Genomic DNA, 17647 nt, shown 5'->3' on the forward strand with positions numbered 1-17647 from the left:
ATCTTCCTGTGTCTATCTAGGGATTAGATGCTTAAATACAGAGTTCTTGTGGGGAAAGGATCTTTGACTGAAAGTAAAGATTGTGTGAACAGATCCTTTTGGATTATGGGGTCTCCTGGAAATGCCAGCATTGCAGTAGGTGGCATGAGGACACTGGCATCACAGAAGGAGACTGGAGGGCAGACCCAAAGGAGAGAGAAGGCAGCAGAGGAGGAAGCATCCAATCCAACATTGCCTGCTTGCATTTTGTGTAGGGTGTAGGTAACTGCAGCCCCTGAGGTGTCAGTGAAAGTTCTTCCACATGCCATACAAATTTACACTAAGTGAAACCTTTACACAAAAGCTTTTTAAATAGAATTCCCTATTTAATGTTCAACACATCTTTATGAGAAAGATAACTTAGATTGGGTTTAAAGGCAAGGAGAGAAAGCCATTTCCGTGCACTAGATTCTTTGGAAACCAGCGTGCCTTCTGTTGAGGGACTAGAACAGTGGCTTATGTTAATTAAGGAGTTTCTGTAAGACTGTCTTCTGGGCATCTGCTACCCAGGAACATTGGTGTGTTCAGATGGCTGAAGTAATTCAGTTAACAAGGACCTGCAATATATGATGTAAATAAATTATCAGTGTGTTGAAATGAGCATAAGTCTGTGTATACTGTAGATGTTGAGATGAAGACTGGATGTAGAGAGTCTCTCTGTTCAGCAGGCAACCCTGGGGCCATGACAGATCAGGAACTGGCCCTCTTCTTCCCAGGAGCAGAGACTTTTTCATCCATTCACCATAACTAGGCGCTAACTGGGAAACAATCTAAGCAATTTATTTCAATCAAAGAGCTTATGAGATTTGGGGAACATCAGATCTTTCTATTATCATCTTCAAGAAAAGTCCTGTATTGCCCCTGTCACCAAAAAGTGGAGTTCACATTCTTTAGGGCGTAACACCCTCGTGGACAAATTACAGACATTCTTCAGTGTAGCCTCTCTTTTTACAGTTTTATTTTTGGAAAACAGCTACAGTATAGGAAAATAATTTCTCTGGATTGAAAACCAAAAATGCTAGATTCTACTGCCAGCTACCAATTAGTCAGTAACCTTGGGAAACAAAAATCTTGAAGCCACTCTGCTCTATTTAATAAATAGATGTAATATTGTTACTACTTAGACTGTATGCTTATATGGTTAAATGTATGGAAAACAGTAAAGTGTCTTAAGAAAAGTTATTTGTCTTATGAGTTATCAATTTAAGCTTTTATATTATACTTCTAGTTGATGTTCTGTTTTTTCTCATCTTTTCAATATTTAAGGGACATGGGTGAGTTAAGGATCTCATATGAAAGAAGAATAAGATATAACTCTTAGCTCACATTAAACTGTTCATAGTACCAATACAATATGCTACTTCCTAGTTGATTGGTATGTTGAATGTTAAAAGGAATATTACTAATGTGTGTTAGAATTAATGAATACACAAAATTGAAGTTATTATGTAACAGAAATAGTGATGAAGATCACACATCTACCACATTAAAAAATTGTTTTTATTTTCCTTTTCAGGATTTAAAGTGTTAAACTCTTTATTCTGGCTGGATGATGAGAAAGATAGATTTCTACTGATTATTTTTATACTAGAATAATCTTTCATTATTAATCTATTAAAGTCTTATCTCAAATGAGTTCATCAGTGCTACCAGTTAAAAATAGAAAACGCATGTGCTCAATTTCAAGAATTAAAAATAATGCCTTGGGAGTAGCATTTCTTTTCTGTGGCAAGAGGATTGTTGGATTTTCCAATTAAAGAAGTCTCCATACTGGAAATGTGTAGTCAATTATGAAAATTATTTCTGAATGGCCAATTTGCATATCCCTAATTGTATTCATTTCTTTTGAAAGACCGAACTTGAAATTTATGATGTTTTGTTTGGTTAACCCTGCACTTCTGTTACCAGTAGTCTTGCCAACAGGGTTCCCCTCTGAATGGGGCTTTGAGTGTCTTTCCTGAATAAATCATTGAATCTTAAGTAGGTTTGTTTTATTTAATGAAGAGAAAATATCTAAAGATGTACTGCCAGTTTTTAAGTTTACACACATTGCACTTTTGGGAATGATGGTAGCATCCTGGAGCTGCCTCCTGTACTAACATTTAGACTTTTCTACATCAGCTGATGAGAAACCCTTGAAGTTTCTGAATGTTGGTGCTGTCCGTTGGCCAAAAGGGCAGTTTTAGCAGAGCTGTCCTCATTGTCTATACAGTAGTGTCTGTGTGATTACTTGAATTTTTAAGGATATCTTGCCCTTTTTAAAATAAAAAAATGATTTGGAAATGAACAATGAAGAGTTTTTATATTAATGATAAAAAGCATCATTTTCATGTAAAATAAAATTGATGTGAATAATTAGATTAAAATTACTGATGTTGAATCTCATTGGACTTAGCACTCCATTGTACTTAAACCAGTCAACACAGAGTCAATCATAAAGGAAAAGAACAAAATTAAAGACATGTACAAAAATGGGATATCTATTTCTACAAGATAAGCACAAATTGCATATAAGTATACACACAATTTATGCATAGATCGTATCCACAGGGACAGATACAATTGGGAATCTTGTCATGTGTTTTAGGTCTCTGAGACTGGAATGTCCCCCTATACTATTTATTATTCAGCTTTTGCATATTCAGCTTTCATTTTTGGAAGCACTCTTAAATAAAGAGATAATGAAGTTATTGTAGGCATATTAGGAAAGGTAGGGTAGTGGGAAGGGAAAGCAGCCATTTCATTCCTTTAAGAGAGTGAGTTAAAATTGGTTTCCTGTTTCAGGAAAAGTCAAAATAAACAAATGAATAAACCAGTGTTCATTATTTCCTGACCATGGTGCTTGTAGACATAATATTATTGAAAAATTAAGAGTTGTGGTACAGTAACATTAACGTTTTAAGATTGATGAGGCAATTTTCTTTGAAACCAAATAAAGATCACATTCAGCTAGGTAGTGTCCATGTGGTATACGTGTCCTACAAAGTAATTAGTGTTGTTGGATTTGTTTGTAGCTGATTGCTGTGTTTGAAGAACAAGAACCACTCCACAAGATTGAGAGCCCCAGTGGAAACCCTGCAGATCGGCAGAGCCCAGATGCTTTTGAGACAGAAGTGGCTGCTCAACTGGCTGCATTTAAACCAATTGGTGGGGAGATTGAAGTAACCCCTTCTGCTCTGAAACTAGGTATGTGTATTTTTAGTGGTATTCTTTTCACTTGATTGAAGATTCATCATCATGTTGACTAGGTGTTCTTTCTTCTTTATGACTTTTATCCTGTTAATTTTTTTATATCATGGTTTACCTTTTCTTTAAATTATTTTTGTGCATAGCTCTTTGTAGCCACTGCTGCTTAGGTAAGTGGATGCAGCTTTTTCTTGGACCAAAGGTGAATCAGAGTTGTATGCCCTTGAAATAACATGAGGAAGTCAGATGGAAAATGATGAAGTTTGCCTGTATCATATGCCCATAACTTTTTTAAAAAAGTTCCTGAAAAAAGTCATTTGGGAAAAGTCAAGGTTTATCAAAGAATCTGGGCTAGAAATAAAGGTCACTTTATTGTCTTCACCTCTCTCTTTTTCTCCCCAGACTATAATCTCAGAGTTTGGGGAAAATGTTTGGAAGTTAGTTTTGAAATTCTTTTCTGATGATTTATTCAAAAAAGAACAATTCATCTAGCAATTTTGCTTAGAATTATTTTTCATTATGTTTGTAGAATGAGAAAGTAAATATCATTCTAAAATTTCAATCAGTTTACAACTCCAAGAGAAATAACATGTTCGTTTTGGTGATACCTCCTAAAGGTAAATTTAGCTCAATTTAACAGCATGAAGTTTTTGAAAATCCACTAATATCTTGGTATTTCAAACAACTTTTTATGCCTGTGGAATGTTTGTACAGCATTTTGAGACTACTTAAAGCACCTGTTATGAGGGAATTCTCAAGCTAGAAGAACAGAGGCTTATTCCACTTTGCAAAGGGCAGCTTCTTATTAATTTTAAAGCAAAACATATGCTTAAAATGGTGAGCATTGTATTAGTACTCATTTTCCCATTTGAAATAAAATATATACTGTAAAGTTAAATTTACATACTCTAATGCTGACAATCCATATTTCGTACTGATTTTCGGAAAAGAGCCTGTAGTGCCCCTTTTAAGAAAAACCAAATGGAAATTAATGACCTATGGTCTTCATGGGTTTTCCTTTATCTTTGGGAACCAAGCTAGTGAAGCAGTCTGCTGGAACGTGGACATTGGAGGGCTTTGTGGCAGCTTCTCTTCATCTGGAGCCAGCCTTGTGGCTTCAGCAACCTTACAGATCCATCATTCATTTGCATAATGGATGCCTTTGTATCCATTATGCAAATGGTATGAGAGGAAAATTAGGCAATAAGGGAAGACGAAATGAGAAAATTACTCTTGCTTGTTTTAATATTCTGTTTATAAGCAAGCACCATGGTCTTCAAATGGCTGAACCTCAGAGTATCCCTGTGCCAGAGAATTTGCTTTTACTTTTACTAGCTTTCTCAGGAAAAAGGTTTGTTTTCTTCAGCTTATTTTTTAGACTATTGGAACAAGAACATAATGTTGAATGCAAGGGAAAAAAAGTCAGCTAAGATTCCCCTTCTTTGAAAGTGTACTTTCTACTTCTTCCATAATGATTTTTGATAAGTCAGAGAAAACAGTATATATTAAATGAAGAGTACACACCAGGCACTGAGCTCAAGGCAGTGCACTAAGTCTTCTAAATCCCTTACTCATAAGAACTCATTTAAGCCTCATCATACTTAATTCATTGACTTTTATTATTTTTATCTTTTAAGAGAGGAGGAATAGGCACAGAGAAGTTTAGTAATTCATCAAAAATCGCATAGCTATTAGGTGGCCGAGCCAGAATTTGAACTCTTGCTGGCTGCAGTGTGAGGAACCATGTTGCTGTGCTGCCTCTGATATGCAATTCATAAAACAACCAATTAATATAACTGTATTTGGTGTTTACTCTCAAAACATATACCAAAACCCTGAAAATACTGAACTCTTTGGCCTACAATCTCATTTCACTTAGTACCAGATTAAATGATGAGACTAGCTCAGTTTTAGGTGGGAAACATTGCCATCCAACCATTTGGCCTGAAACCTTGGCGTCACCTCCAGTTCACTGTTTCCTTCTACCTCCCCAACACTGTCAACTCTTCAGTTTCCTTGTCTACAGCCACCATAGCAGGCCAGAGCTTTGCCATCAACTAGACTGTTGCAGCGGCCTCAGACTGACCTCTTTCTTTACCCTGTCTGCTTTCTTCAGTCCCTGCTGTTGCTAGAGCTGCCTTTCTAAATCACAAATCTGATTATGTAATATAACTCCCCTGCTTAATGACCTTCACTGGCTTCCCATCACCCTGAGAACCATATCCAAACTCGTTAGCAAGCTGATGCAGATGATTCCTCTGAATTAGCAGGAGAAATTTGGGCAAGGATAAATGATGTTAAAATATTACCCTTTACCTACCTTCATGATTCTAGCAGTTTGAGTACTTGGCATTTCGCATTTCTGGAACTTAAAAAGCAAAGAAAATACATATTTATCAGGTTTTTCAGATAGAGAAGTTAAGGAAGTAACGCAGCAAGCTTTGGTCTCTGCCCATTCTGTTTTCCTGTCGTGGGCTCTGGGGCAGGATGTGGCCACAGGCTGCCCACCTCAGGTTGGAGAGATGTGGTTGTCAGTAGAGGCAGTATCCGTGGCTCTTCTGGGAGTGCGACCTGGCTGTGCTGTCTGGTCCACCCTGAGAGCCTGCTTAGGTGAAGGATGGGAAGGGGCAGCGAGAGGAGTTGCAGCACCTGTGTTCCAGCACTTCCTCCTGTCAGGGTGTTTGTGAAATGCCAGCCATTGAACCCTGGCCCTTCATCTCCCTTCCCCATTCAGCTCCTGTAGTCCATTGGAACTGGTTCTACTTTTCATGACTCTTTCACCCAACCTGGTACAACAGAAGTACAGCTTAATTTTTACTGGTTTTCTCATTCTTAAGGCCATTTTCTTAAGAAAATAGCGAATTTAATCTTTATCGACTCACATTGCTTTTCTTAATTAAGCAGACACAATTCAACAAATGTTAGGAATCAAGACATTTTTGTGATTACATCATGTTGAGCACCCAAAATTTATGTTTTTCTGGTATTTGATATCAAAATATACTCATTGTTCAGTACAATTTTTATATTTCTTTTTCCAACACAAGATAACCATCCACAATATTCTATTAAAAACCACCAACCACCTTCTCCATATAATACATACAGACGTTGATCCCTCCCATTCCTTCTTTATCTTTCGGATATAATACTTATGCATGTATAATATTCATATCCCCAGGCACTTCATGTTCTAGCTGCTTCCTCTCTGCCCACCTTTATTGCTGGCCACTCTTTCACAGTCACCTTAGCCTGCAGCCACTGTGAACCACTTGCCATTCCAAACTTACTGTCTTCCAATGTCTGTGCCTTTGCGGGTACTGTTCTCTTTACATGGCTCACTCCTTTGTCTCTTTTCTACCTAGTGAACGCATATGTTCCTTTTAAGTTCAAGTTCAAATATGATCTTGTTCGTGAAGCCTTGTCCTGGTCCAGTAAGTATATAATAAATATTATTTCTTAATTCTTCATCCAACAATCAAGAGTTAAAAAGATGAACAGCAGAAATCTTCCTACATAAAGGGGCCCATAATCTCATGCCCTATAATCTAACAGGGTATATGTTTTTAATTTATAAGTTGAGTTTTAAATCAAGTGGGCAATCACATAATTCCAATCTCATTCATCTAAATTATTTCCTATCATTTATTTTCTAATGGATTTTCTAGTGTAATTCTGAATGACTGAGCCCTGACTCAGCCCTAACTGGCAAATCACTTTCACATTAAGGTTCTATGGTTCTGAAATAGGCGAAAGCATTTCACTGTGTAGTATAGAGATTGGTAGCCTGAGAGTTCACTTAAATGATGAGACGTGGTAACCAAAATACCAGGTGAAATTGCAAAGAATATATTTCCAAAATCTATTTGGACTTGAAAATCACCTAGTCCAAGAATTTTCCAAGTTTTCCCTGTGAAACCCCATGGTTCTTCTGAGCATCTATCAGGGTTTCAATGGATGCTTGATTCTAGTTAATACATAACATTTATTGAGCATTTAAATTCTAGATGCTATTTAAATTTGTTCATTCTCTATCTCTGGGCATATAGGATTGATTATGCTACTATGCAAGAAAGGGTGCAGAATTCTATAAGGTAGGCAATAAATGGAATCCCAATGCTTATCTACCCCAAAAACCTACCTCCACTCAAAAGATGTGTGCATGTCTAATAACACGTTTTGTTAAATGCTAATCTAGAAATAAACAGTTCCACAGAATTTCATAATTAGCAATTGTCTAGGTAATCAATATTATTTTACAAATGAGCAAAAAGAAGCTTAGAGTCAATTGTGTACTCTGATGTCGAATAAAGAACTGGAATTGGAACCCACATCTCTTGGCTTCCAGAACAGTGTTTGTTCAGTTACAGGACTTTTTAAAAATTCATTGTAGACTTCAATTATCCTTATATTTTAAGTGATATATGTGATAAAATAGCACCTCATATCCTTTTGGAATTGAGATAGAGTGTAAATTAATAAGTAGATACTATGAATAGCTATAAATCAAAAGCTACTGAGAGAACAAAGACCAGAAAGTGGATGTGGAGAAAATGTCTTTTAAATCCTATAAGTTTCAGAAATTAGTTTGCTTCTGCCTTCTCATCCTGTGTGTGTGTGTGTGTGTGTGTGTGTGTGTGTGTGTGTGTGTATGTAGGAAAGTTCCACCAAAACCAATACACTAATGGGATCCATACGTGTGGATTTTTTTTTAAATAATGTGGATATTTTAATACACTTTTTGATATTTTAAGTATCTAAATATAAGGCTGCTTTCATGATTAGTATCTGACCACCTCCTGTGTCCTAAAAGGCATTTTGTGGCCATACCCTAAGGTTGGCCCAACCCAGTCTTTGTCCCTTGAGAGTCAATGATATGAAGCTAGTTCTAGACCCTGCAGTATTTGATCTAGCTGTGTGATCAGGACACGCCATTTAACCTACCTCTATCAGAACCAAATTTTTCCAAATAAAAAATAAATCAGGCCACGTTTGGGACACATTCTAGAGAACTAAAAATTAAAAACAAAGCCTATCCAGGTCGCTCCTTGATGTGTCACCACCACATCTCCCTGGGGCCACAGTTTCCTCATCTATAAAATATGCTGTCCTTTCTCCAACTGGCCATGATGCTTCCATGAGTGTTTTATTAATATCAAGCTGAGTTTGAATCCAACTCCATGCCTCTGCCAGTTTCCCTCCTATGGCCCCAATAAATTAGTAGTTTGTTTTGTACCTTTTGATAATTTTTCTCAGTACTTCTTGACTGAAATTTGCTAACTTGGGTTCAAGCTTTCATGGGAAAGTATTTATTTAGTTAAATTATTTTAGCAATGTAATTTAAATAGTGTTTCAGGATAAAAAGTACTTTAAACTTGGCTGTTACAATGCTTGTGATCTAGATTGCCTTGATATAAAGTAATCTGATTAAAGTTTGGAGTTGAAGTGGTATGAGCTTTATTCTCCTCTTGGGTGTTAAACTTTGAAGATAAGCTACTTTCTATTTGAAAGTGAGTCTTGTTTTTGAGACTTGAAAGCTGAAAGGTGCCACAGATGCTTTATTGTTTCCATGTGTGTTTGTGCTTCTTCAGAACCGAAATGGAAATGATGATTATGTTTCTGTTATAATATCATTATTTTCAAAACACTGAGTTCTCCTTATTTGCAGGGGTGTTCAGCAAATACTGTGTAGCTGTCAATTCCTGTTGAAAATTGTGACCATTTTCAGTCTGATTTTGATGAATTTACTGCATAAAGGGAACATATGGGAACATTTTTCTCAATTTTTAACCAAACCAAATCCCTTTATGGCACTGATCTTCAGGAAAACATAAAGAAAGGGGAAGTTTATTCCTTTAATTAGGCTGCTGTGTGTAAGTAGCTGCTGTGCCCATAATGTGAGTTTAAGTATTGGCATCTGATCCTAGACAAACACACTCACACCACACACATAGCAGAACTAAAGCTCGGGCTGGGTTATGCGTCTGATGAAGCCTTTGAATTCTGACTACAAAGCATGTAAGCATGTGAAGGTTCCTTGTTGCTGGAAGCTCTCTGCTGTAGGCTGTGAAACCCAGAGTTAAAATTACCCAGAGTTAAAATTGTTCAGATGAATCCATAAGTTATAATTTGGTCATTGAGTTTCATCCTATTTGTTTCCTGTTGAGGCTGACTATTCAAGAGTTAGCAGCTATAGAATGGCTTCTCTTTTCTTTTTTCTTCCCTGTGAGTCTGGTATTTTTTTTTCCCATGAACGGTTAGATGAATAATGTTGTAATTAGCTATGGTAACCTTGCTACGGTATCATCAATCAGTCATAGCCATAGAGTCAACAAAGTGTGTGTGCTTGCCTTCTAGTATGACTATAACTAAATCAGGACCAGGGAGGCTACAGTGTTTCTAAACCATTTTGAACACCATTCTTCCTTTGCTACTGTTTTAATTTTTTTTTTTTGTTGGGGAGAGGTAGCAGGGGGTCTTGCTGTGTTGCTCAGGCTGGTCATGAACTCCTGGCCTCAAGAAATCCTCCTTCCTCAGCCTCCCAAAGCATGAACCACGATGCCTTGGCTGTTTTGATTTTTATTTTAGATTTTGTTTTCAGAGTAATAAGAAAAGTCGCTTTGGGGGAGAATGTCAGGTTGTTTACTCATTGAATATTTAAAATAAGTTTAATACTTTGTAAAAGGGCCAGTGGTGGTAGTTAAAGAATAAACTCAGTACCTAAAGACAAGTAGCTCCTAACAAATATTTAAATGTAATTACCATATAGGAGTAATTTTTGTTTGTATTGTGTAAAAATAGGAGTAATATTTTAAATATACAATTTTGAATATGCCTAGCATTACCTCCTTTTGCATATGAAGTATATAGGCCTCATAGTTGATCACTTTCTACCATTTTGTAAAAATAAAATGATGAGGTTGCTTGAAAACATTCTATATTTTATAAATGCATTTTAAATGAGATATTATTTATTGAAATTATATAGTGTTACTTTTCAGAAAAATAAAAATTACTGCCATCCTAACAGAACTCGTATTTTCTTTTTTTGTTTGTTTTACATTCAGTTAACTTCTGTATTTTAGTCTTATTTCAATTTTCTTTTTTTTCTACCTGCTTCAGTTACCCTTTTGTCTCTTTAATTTTGTGTGCTGTATCTGATTAAATTTAGTACCTAAATTTGTACAAAGTTGGTTGTGCTCAAATAAAATAAAAAATTATTAAAAAGAATTTACATTTAACCATTTAATCAAAATTATGATAGATAGTACATAAAAACCAAGCTTTTATTTTTGTTCTTTTTCCAGCTGTATTTTCTAAGTTGATTATGTGACCTCTAAAAAAACAGAGTTCACCATCTCCCCTTTGGCCTCTTACCAATGCCAGACCCACACTGAGACAGAGTCTGCAGATCCTCTAATAAACAAACGGAATGAAAGGTCACCTTTCCTACTGTTCACTTGATATTAGACCCCTGGGTTTTTAAGCCTCTTTTGCAGATTGCTTTTAATAGTAAGTCTAGTGAAGCCATGTTTGCAGAGGCCTAGTCTCTACGCAGTGAAAATATTTTCAGGACTGCTGTCATATTCAGCTTCTTGTATTTTATCAGTGATCCTCCGATCACTGATAAAATGATTTGCAGTTTGTCCTTTTAATAAAGGGGAGAAAAAAAACAAAATCAAGCCATGCACCTCTGGCCTCTTCCCCATGCCCCCACCAGTAAAAGCTCCATCGTCCTGTCTTGCAGCCAGACCCCAGATCGCTCTCTTCTGTTTCACATACTCTGAGGCAGCTGAAATGCAGCCACACAGAATTGCCCTCAGTCCTTTAAATATAAGTACTGCTTTTCACAACCTAATAAGGTTTAACGTGTCTATTACAAAATACCTTTAAATTAGTTACCTGTATTAAAAATTTGTTGAAGATATGACTCAGATTTTTTATTTATACATTTTCATCTTTGTGGTCATAAAACAAATTACATTTTCTCACAAGTTTCTAATCATACCTAAATAAATTATTTATAATAACCATGCTGATTTTCTTTTGCAGTTTGCAATTCAGGAATCTTGTTAACAATTTAATATACAGTAAAGCCCTTTTTGCACTGACTATATAAATGTGACGTTTAGTCTTTGAGGGTTTTTTTCTTTTTTTACTCCCTGTGCGTGTGTTTTTTTAAATTTTCTTTCCACCCAGATGGGCAGGCAAAAAAAAAAAAAAAAAAAACCTCCACTAATTTAATTATTTACGGAAGATCCATCTTAAGGACAAGTCACTCAGAGTTGGACATGCTTTCATGACTGGCTCAGGGTTTTCTCATTTGCTTTATCTGATAAAGCTGTATGATGAATTATGCCCAAATATATATGTATTTCATTATTTACTCTTTCTGTGTCATACTTGAAATTTTACTAAGATCTTGATTTGGCCCAGTGAAAGTAGGAAATACTGAAACAGCTTGATCTGTTCATTCTCACGCCCCAAAGTGATAAGGAAAGGTGACAGCCTTCTCTTAGCAATGGCCATAAGACAAGCCATCTCTCTTTTGCTTACCCTTTTTTTGTTAAATGTTTACCAGATAAAAGACAAAGACCTCCCAGATATCACCACCACACCCTGCCAGTTGACCTTTGAAACAATGCATTCATCATGTGGTACACAGAAAAGGGTGCTCCTTCTGTTTACTCATTGACTTAATGGGAAAATGTTGCTGGCTAGCAGAAAATGTTGCTTCTAAAAAATCAGAATAAATTCTGATTACCCTTCTATATAAATATGAGACTCTATGCCAGACTCTTCAAACACCTTTACAGATGGAAGAAATTTGGAACTTTGAGGTTTTTTAGTGTGTAAAATCAGAGGAAAGGAAATCATGTGGTACATCTGATTTTCCTTTAGTTTACATGGAACAGTTGACTATGGATACTTAACGCATGTATGTGGAATATGATGTGATTGAGGAAAATGGGCAGGCTTATTACTTTACCACGATCTATTTAAAATCATAACACTTGTATTTGATGTTTTAAAATAATATTCACTAAAATAAGCTATAACTTCAATGTCCATATTGTTTTAAACTGTTGGAAAAGAATGTTGTTTTTGTATCTTTTTGTACTACTTGACCTAAAACATGGCTGGATAGCAACAAACTGAATGGCCTTGTTTCATTTGGTTCTGTATAATAGTGATGATCAATTCAACTCTACTAGTGTTTTTAAAACAAAAAGACTTTTACCCCAGAGATCTGAAAGCATGAGGAAAACTTCTTATTTTAGTCACAGTTCAGGAATAATGTCCTTTGACCTTAAGACTTATTTTGGTGTTACAGTGAACTGCCCTTATGGCAGAGAGTTCAGTATTTGCTCAGCTAACATCTGTCATTTTTAGATGATTGGGCCTATGAATGCAGTTACGAAAATCAGCATATCTGGCATCAATGCCAGAGAAAATAGTGGCATGCCTCTCACTCCCTTCAGTTAATTGATAATTATTTATTGATAGCCCAGTAGATTAAAAGCATTATGCTAAGATTCCAGAAGAATAGAAAATAATACAAGTCACAAATTCATTCCCAAGTAGTTTTCAATCAAGTTGACTTAAGATAAATTACTGGATGAGTCTCTTAACTTGGCTAGGATTCTGAGCCAAGTTACATGTTTTTATCATATATAACTATCATTCTAACATTACAGAGTATACAATTATCAAAACTTACATTGAAGAAAAATCTTACCTCATAATAAATTCAGATGCTCACAGATTGTTCATGTGTGTGCCATTAGTCAGTGTGCGATGTTTCCCATAGCTGGGTTAATTGTTTATCTTTTACTTTGGTCTTCAGTTGATGGGAGGTTCAAGGTATTCATAAAATTTTAACTTTTTAGTCTGTGATTTGACAGTCTTCATTGACTCTCTAGTTTGGACAATGTTAATTTTATCTTTTTTTTAAGCAATTAAAAATACCTAAGGTCTCAAATCTTTCCATTACTGTATTACCCACAGTGTCCTCTGCTGCCTGAGCAAGGTCTGCAAGGGCCTACTGGGTTGGTGGATAAATGCCCACGCATCCATCCATCCATCCTTCTCCCTGAAGACACTCCAGTCAGATGTACTCTTTTCACTGCAGGTAGTGAATACAGAGACAAGCCTTCTACCCAAATGAGTTCAGCAGGTACACTGTTTAGAAGAATGTGTGGTGCCTCATCTGGACCTACTTCTTACTGCCTTGCTTTATTTTCACTGAGTACTGTGTAAATTACTGATTGGAAACCCATGGGTGATGTTTTCCCTAAAGCTGTAGGGTATACCTCAGACAAATTTATTAGCATGATATTAAGCGGTTTAAGCAAATTTCATTTTCAGTCTCTCTTTTCTCTTGACACAAAATACCATTTTCCAGTTGAATGTCAAAATAGCATCAACATAATTGGCCTATATGTAAACTTCTCTGTGTAAAGGGGTGGTTTGAGAAGGAGCACCTTGGCCGTCTTGGAAGATGGTCTTTGAGAAATTTGGAGAATGCATTTAGTGTGCTTTTCTCTTTTCAGACAATTCATTACCTTTAAAAACTTAATTTTCTTTAAAGTACCTTCCTTGACTGCCTTATTGTCCTGTTTTTAAAAAATAATGTTTAGCATTTGTTTGATAGTTGTGACAAACTTAATGTCATAATATTCTGATGTGTAATAAGGTTATGCAAAGTTTAAGAGTTATGCGAAGCTAGGCAAAATTTTTGTCTTTAATTCATTGCTTCTTAAAATTAGGTTTTTGTCTTAGTACCAAAAATATTGTACTTTATATCTTCTCTGATACCTTGGTGAAGCAAGTAGGCAGTGGATTATTTCCAAAAGAAATACGGAGAAGTACATTGATTATATAATCTTACATATTTACAGCAGTATAGTGTAGAAATTAAGAGCCCAAGCCTTGGAGGAAGCCTGCCTGGGTCAAATATGGCACTGCAACTTACAAGCTGCATGATTTGAGGCAGTTACTTAACCCCGGCGAGTCTGTTTCCTCATCTATAAAACAAGGGTAATATTAGTAATGACCTAATTGGATAGTTGCAAACAATGAATGAATTCATATGTATATGTAAAACACATAGAATAATGCCTGTCATGTAATAAGTGGTGTATAACTTCCAGTCACTGTTAATTTCATTATTATATTATTGATCTTTTGGAGGAAAAAAATATAAAATCTCCTTGTATTTATTTAACTAATTTTATTTTTTTACGGAGTGTCCCACTTTTACCCGGGCTGGAGTGCAATGATGTGATCTCTTCGTAATGAAACCTCCACTTCCTGGGCTCAAGCTATTCTCCTGCCTCAGCCTCCTGAGTGGCTGGGACTACAGGTGCAGGCCACCATCAGCGGCTAATTTTTTTTTTTTTTTTTTTTTTTTTAGTAGAGATGGGTTTCACCGTGTTGGTCAGTCTGGTCTTGAACTCCTGACCTCTAGTGATCTGCCTTGGCCTCCCAAAGTGCTGAGATTACAAGCATGAGCCACCTGCACCTGGCCAAGCAACTGACATTTTTATCTGATCTTTTGTTGTCCCTATTTCCCATTTTAAACTTTTAACCCATAAGACCATGTTCTCTCTTTTTAAAAAATTTAGATTCTGGTCATCTTATGCCTTCTCCTAAACCAAAAAATTAAATTTTGTTTTTCTTCTCTTCAGACTTACAAGATAAATGGTAAAATGGCTTATTGAAGCCAAAACAGTAGCCAGGGACATTAATCAGAATAGTATAATTACCATAAATGTTTCAAATAATGGCTTTGTGCTTGTTTTTAGAGATTTGTAGAAGGATAATTGCTTTGGTCTTTTTTATCTTCAACTCAAGTATTTAGTTTTATGTCCTTGCCCTGATTCAGCATATGGTTCACTAGAATTTTCTTTCACAATTGGTAAGTGCATGCTGTCTAAGTTTGACAGTACTTTTACACAGGGAATAGGAATTTGTTTTTGATGTTGTTCTCTTCCCCTAACTGACCCAGAACACTGTATTAGCCAGGGCGCCAACAGGAAACGGATGGCATACTAAAAGGTGTCTATAAAGAGAATTTAATAAAAAGATTCCGCAAATGAGGCACCGAAGTTCTGAAAAGAATGGGGAACGCTCACCAGCTAAGGCCTGAAAGGGGTTGGGGGAGAAAATTCTGGTGACAGCTGCAGATGTTGGGGAGAGGCCCTTAGAGGATCAGAACTTTCAACCTGTGGATGACAAGTACGGCCACTTTTCAAAGCTGAAGTTGGCAGAGGGAGAACAGCAGATAAACACCCCAAGATTCTTCTCTTCCTACCTGCTGGTCTCCTGCTGATCCTTCCTGATGGCTACATTCAAAAGGCAGCCAGAGGGAAAATGCCATTCAGGAGGCACTGAGCCACTGAATTAGAGCAGCCTCCAGGGGGCCAGAACAGGACTTAGAAGACTGGGGCGTGGCTTGGAGAGTAACCAACCAAACATCTAGTATGTGTGTCTCTGAGCTGAGTTTTTTCTGCAGTGCTGATACAGATCAATAATGCTTTTAAAATTAGCCAACAGATAATTATCAATGTCTATTAGGCATGGAGTGTCTCTATTGGAATGTAAGGATTAGTAAATTTTGGTTTTTCCTTCAAGGTGTTCACAGTTCTGGGCAACAGTTCTTACCCTTTTTCTGTTTGTATTCAGATATAACATGGGTGGTATTAATATAAACCGTATGCAGATAGGATAGTAGTAATCATTTTGTGATGCTCATGTGCACAAAAAGTCATACCTGCCTTTTGAAATGACTAAGGAACTGTAACATTGCCCCTAGATAATAGATAACTGTTCAGTATTAAATAGACTGTGTATTTACTCACGCTTAAATTGGTATAGATGTAAAAAAAAGTAAGTCTGTATTTGATAAAAATTAATCTATTTTATGAATTTGCAGTATACTCTATAGGACTTGTCTTTTATGTCTGATTTTACTTGAGGGGAATATTTCAAATTGCATTTGTCTGAAAGGAGAATGAATATAATTACCTAAATCTAGAACAATTAAAAATACTCCCCGTAAAGCATACAAGTAATTGGAGTGCTTTTTGTGTTGGTTTTCTCAGATTATCTGGATGATTGCACCCATCTTCTACCTGATTTAGTGTTTTCTCCCTGCGTATTTCTCAGGAGGTTGTTACTGCTGTTTCCTTAGCTCAGTGACCTGAAGCATTGGTTCTGTGAAATGTTGGTATGGCCAATGCAGTTTGGGTTGTCCAACTGGTGGTTGGGCCTGATAATTTTTGACATTATGTAGGAGTTTCTTTATTTGATAGTTTCATTCTGAAATAATATTAGTGTTATTAAGTCTTGAGTAAATATTGTTGTTAACTCTGTATTGTGGCCCTCGCCAACTTATGACAACTGACATTTATGAAGGTTCAAACTGAGGCTTTAGTAGAGTGCATCCAACAATGAAAGCATCTTGGCTCTGGGGGAAGTCAGAGGATAAGCAGAGGAGAGAAGTCAGTTTAAGGAAAGTTAAAAAAAAAAAAAAAAAGACAATATTTGATATCATTAAATTTGGTTTTAGTTGATAATTAAGAGGAAATAATTCAACCTGTGTGGAGAAAATATGCATTTTATTACCTGTGAAGTAGTTAAAAATATACCATCCTGGCATATTGACTATTGAAGGTTAAGGGCACTTGAAAAACACCAGGTGCAAAAAGATCACTCTGACCTTCGTGCCATTTCTTAAAAGCAGATGATGAAATTCCCATGTGAAAGATGCTCTCCATATACTTGGAAGACACAACATCCTTATCCTTAGGATAATAAGTTGAAACCAAAAGAATTCAGTATAGACATTGTAAAATAATTCTTTTAAGCCTCCCCAAATAACATAGTTGCATTTTCACAACTTACTGTTAATTGTTCAATTCAGTATAAAAATAACTGACTCTAACCCTTTCTTTGGGCCTTCGTTTCTTTATGAGTGCTCCTGTGCGTGTTAAACTTGTATTGAAGTTGTATGTTGGTCCCTGACCCCTCTTCTGTATGTACCCTCCTTGTCCTCACTCTAAAAAAAAGAAAAACATTTATATGAATTTCTTCTGTTAATCTGTTTTATGTCTGTCTAATTCTCAGATCCAGCCAAATCCTAAGAGAACAGAGGTGGAGTTTTGCCTTCCCTACACCTATAAAACATCTAAATCAAAATTGTATATTTTTTAAATATAAAATTTTCACAATAATTTCATGGTCAAATTAGCAAAAGAATTAATAAAATATACATTTCTCTTTAAAAGATCTCAACTTACATTATTGGACAAGTACTAGTAGATTTTGGTTAAAACACGTCAGTAATAGTCAAGATTTTTCAATCTTCTCATTAGTTGTGACTAATCAAAATACTTTTCACATGTAGTTTGGATGTTAA

General features: G+C 36.0%; 1 protein-coding gene across 1 annotated transcript in view; it reads left to right on the forward strand.

The window, feature by feature from the left end:
- The window catches only part of PARD3B (par-3 family cell polarity regulator beta), a 1123121-nt gene that overhangs the window by 445316 nt on the left and 660158 nt on the right, over nucleotides 1-17647 (forward strand). Inside the window, exon 3 of the mRNA XM_017536909.2 lies at nucleotides 3054-3225. Coding sequence (XP_017392398.1) covers nucleotides 3054-3225 — 172 coding nt within the window. The remainder of the gene's footprint in view (nucleotides 1-3053; nucleotides 3226-17647) is intronic.

Source organism: Cebus imitator, unplaced genomic scaffold, assembly GCF_001604975.1.
Source record: "Cebus imitator isolate Cc_AM_T3 unplaced genomic scaffold, Cebus_imitator-1.0 Scaffold101, whole genome shotgun sequence".
NCBI lineage: Eukaryota > Metazoa > Chordata > Mammalia > Primates > Cebidae > Cebus > Cebus imitator.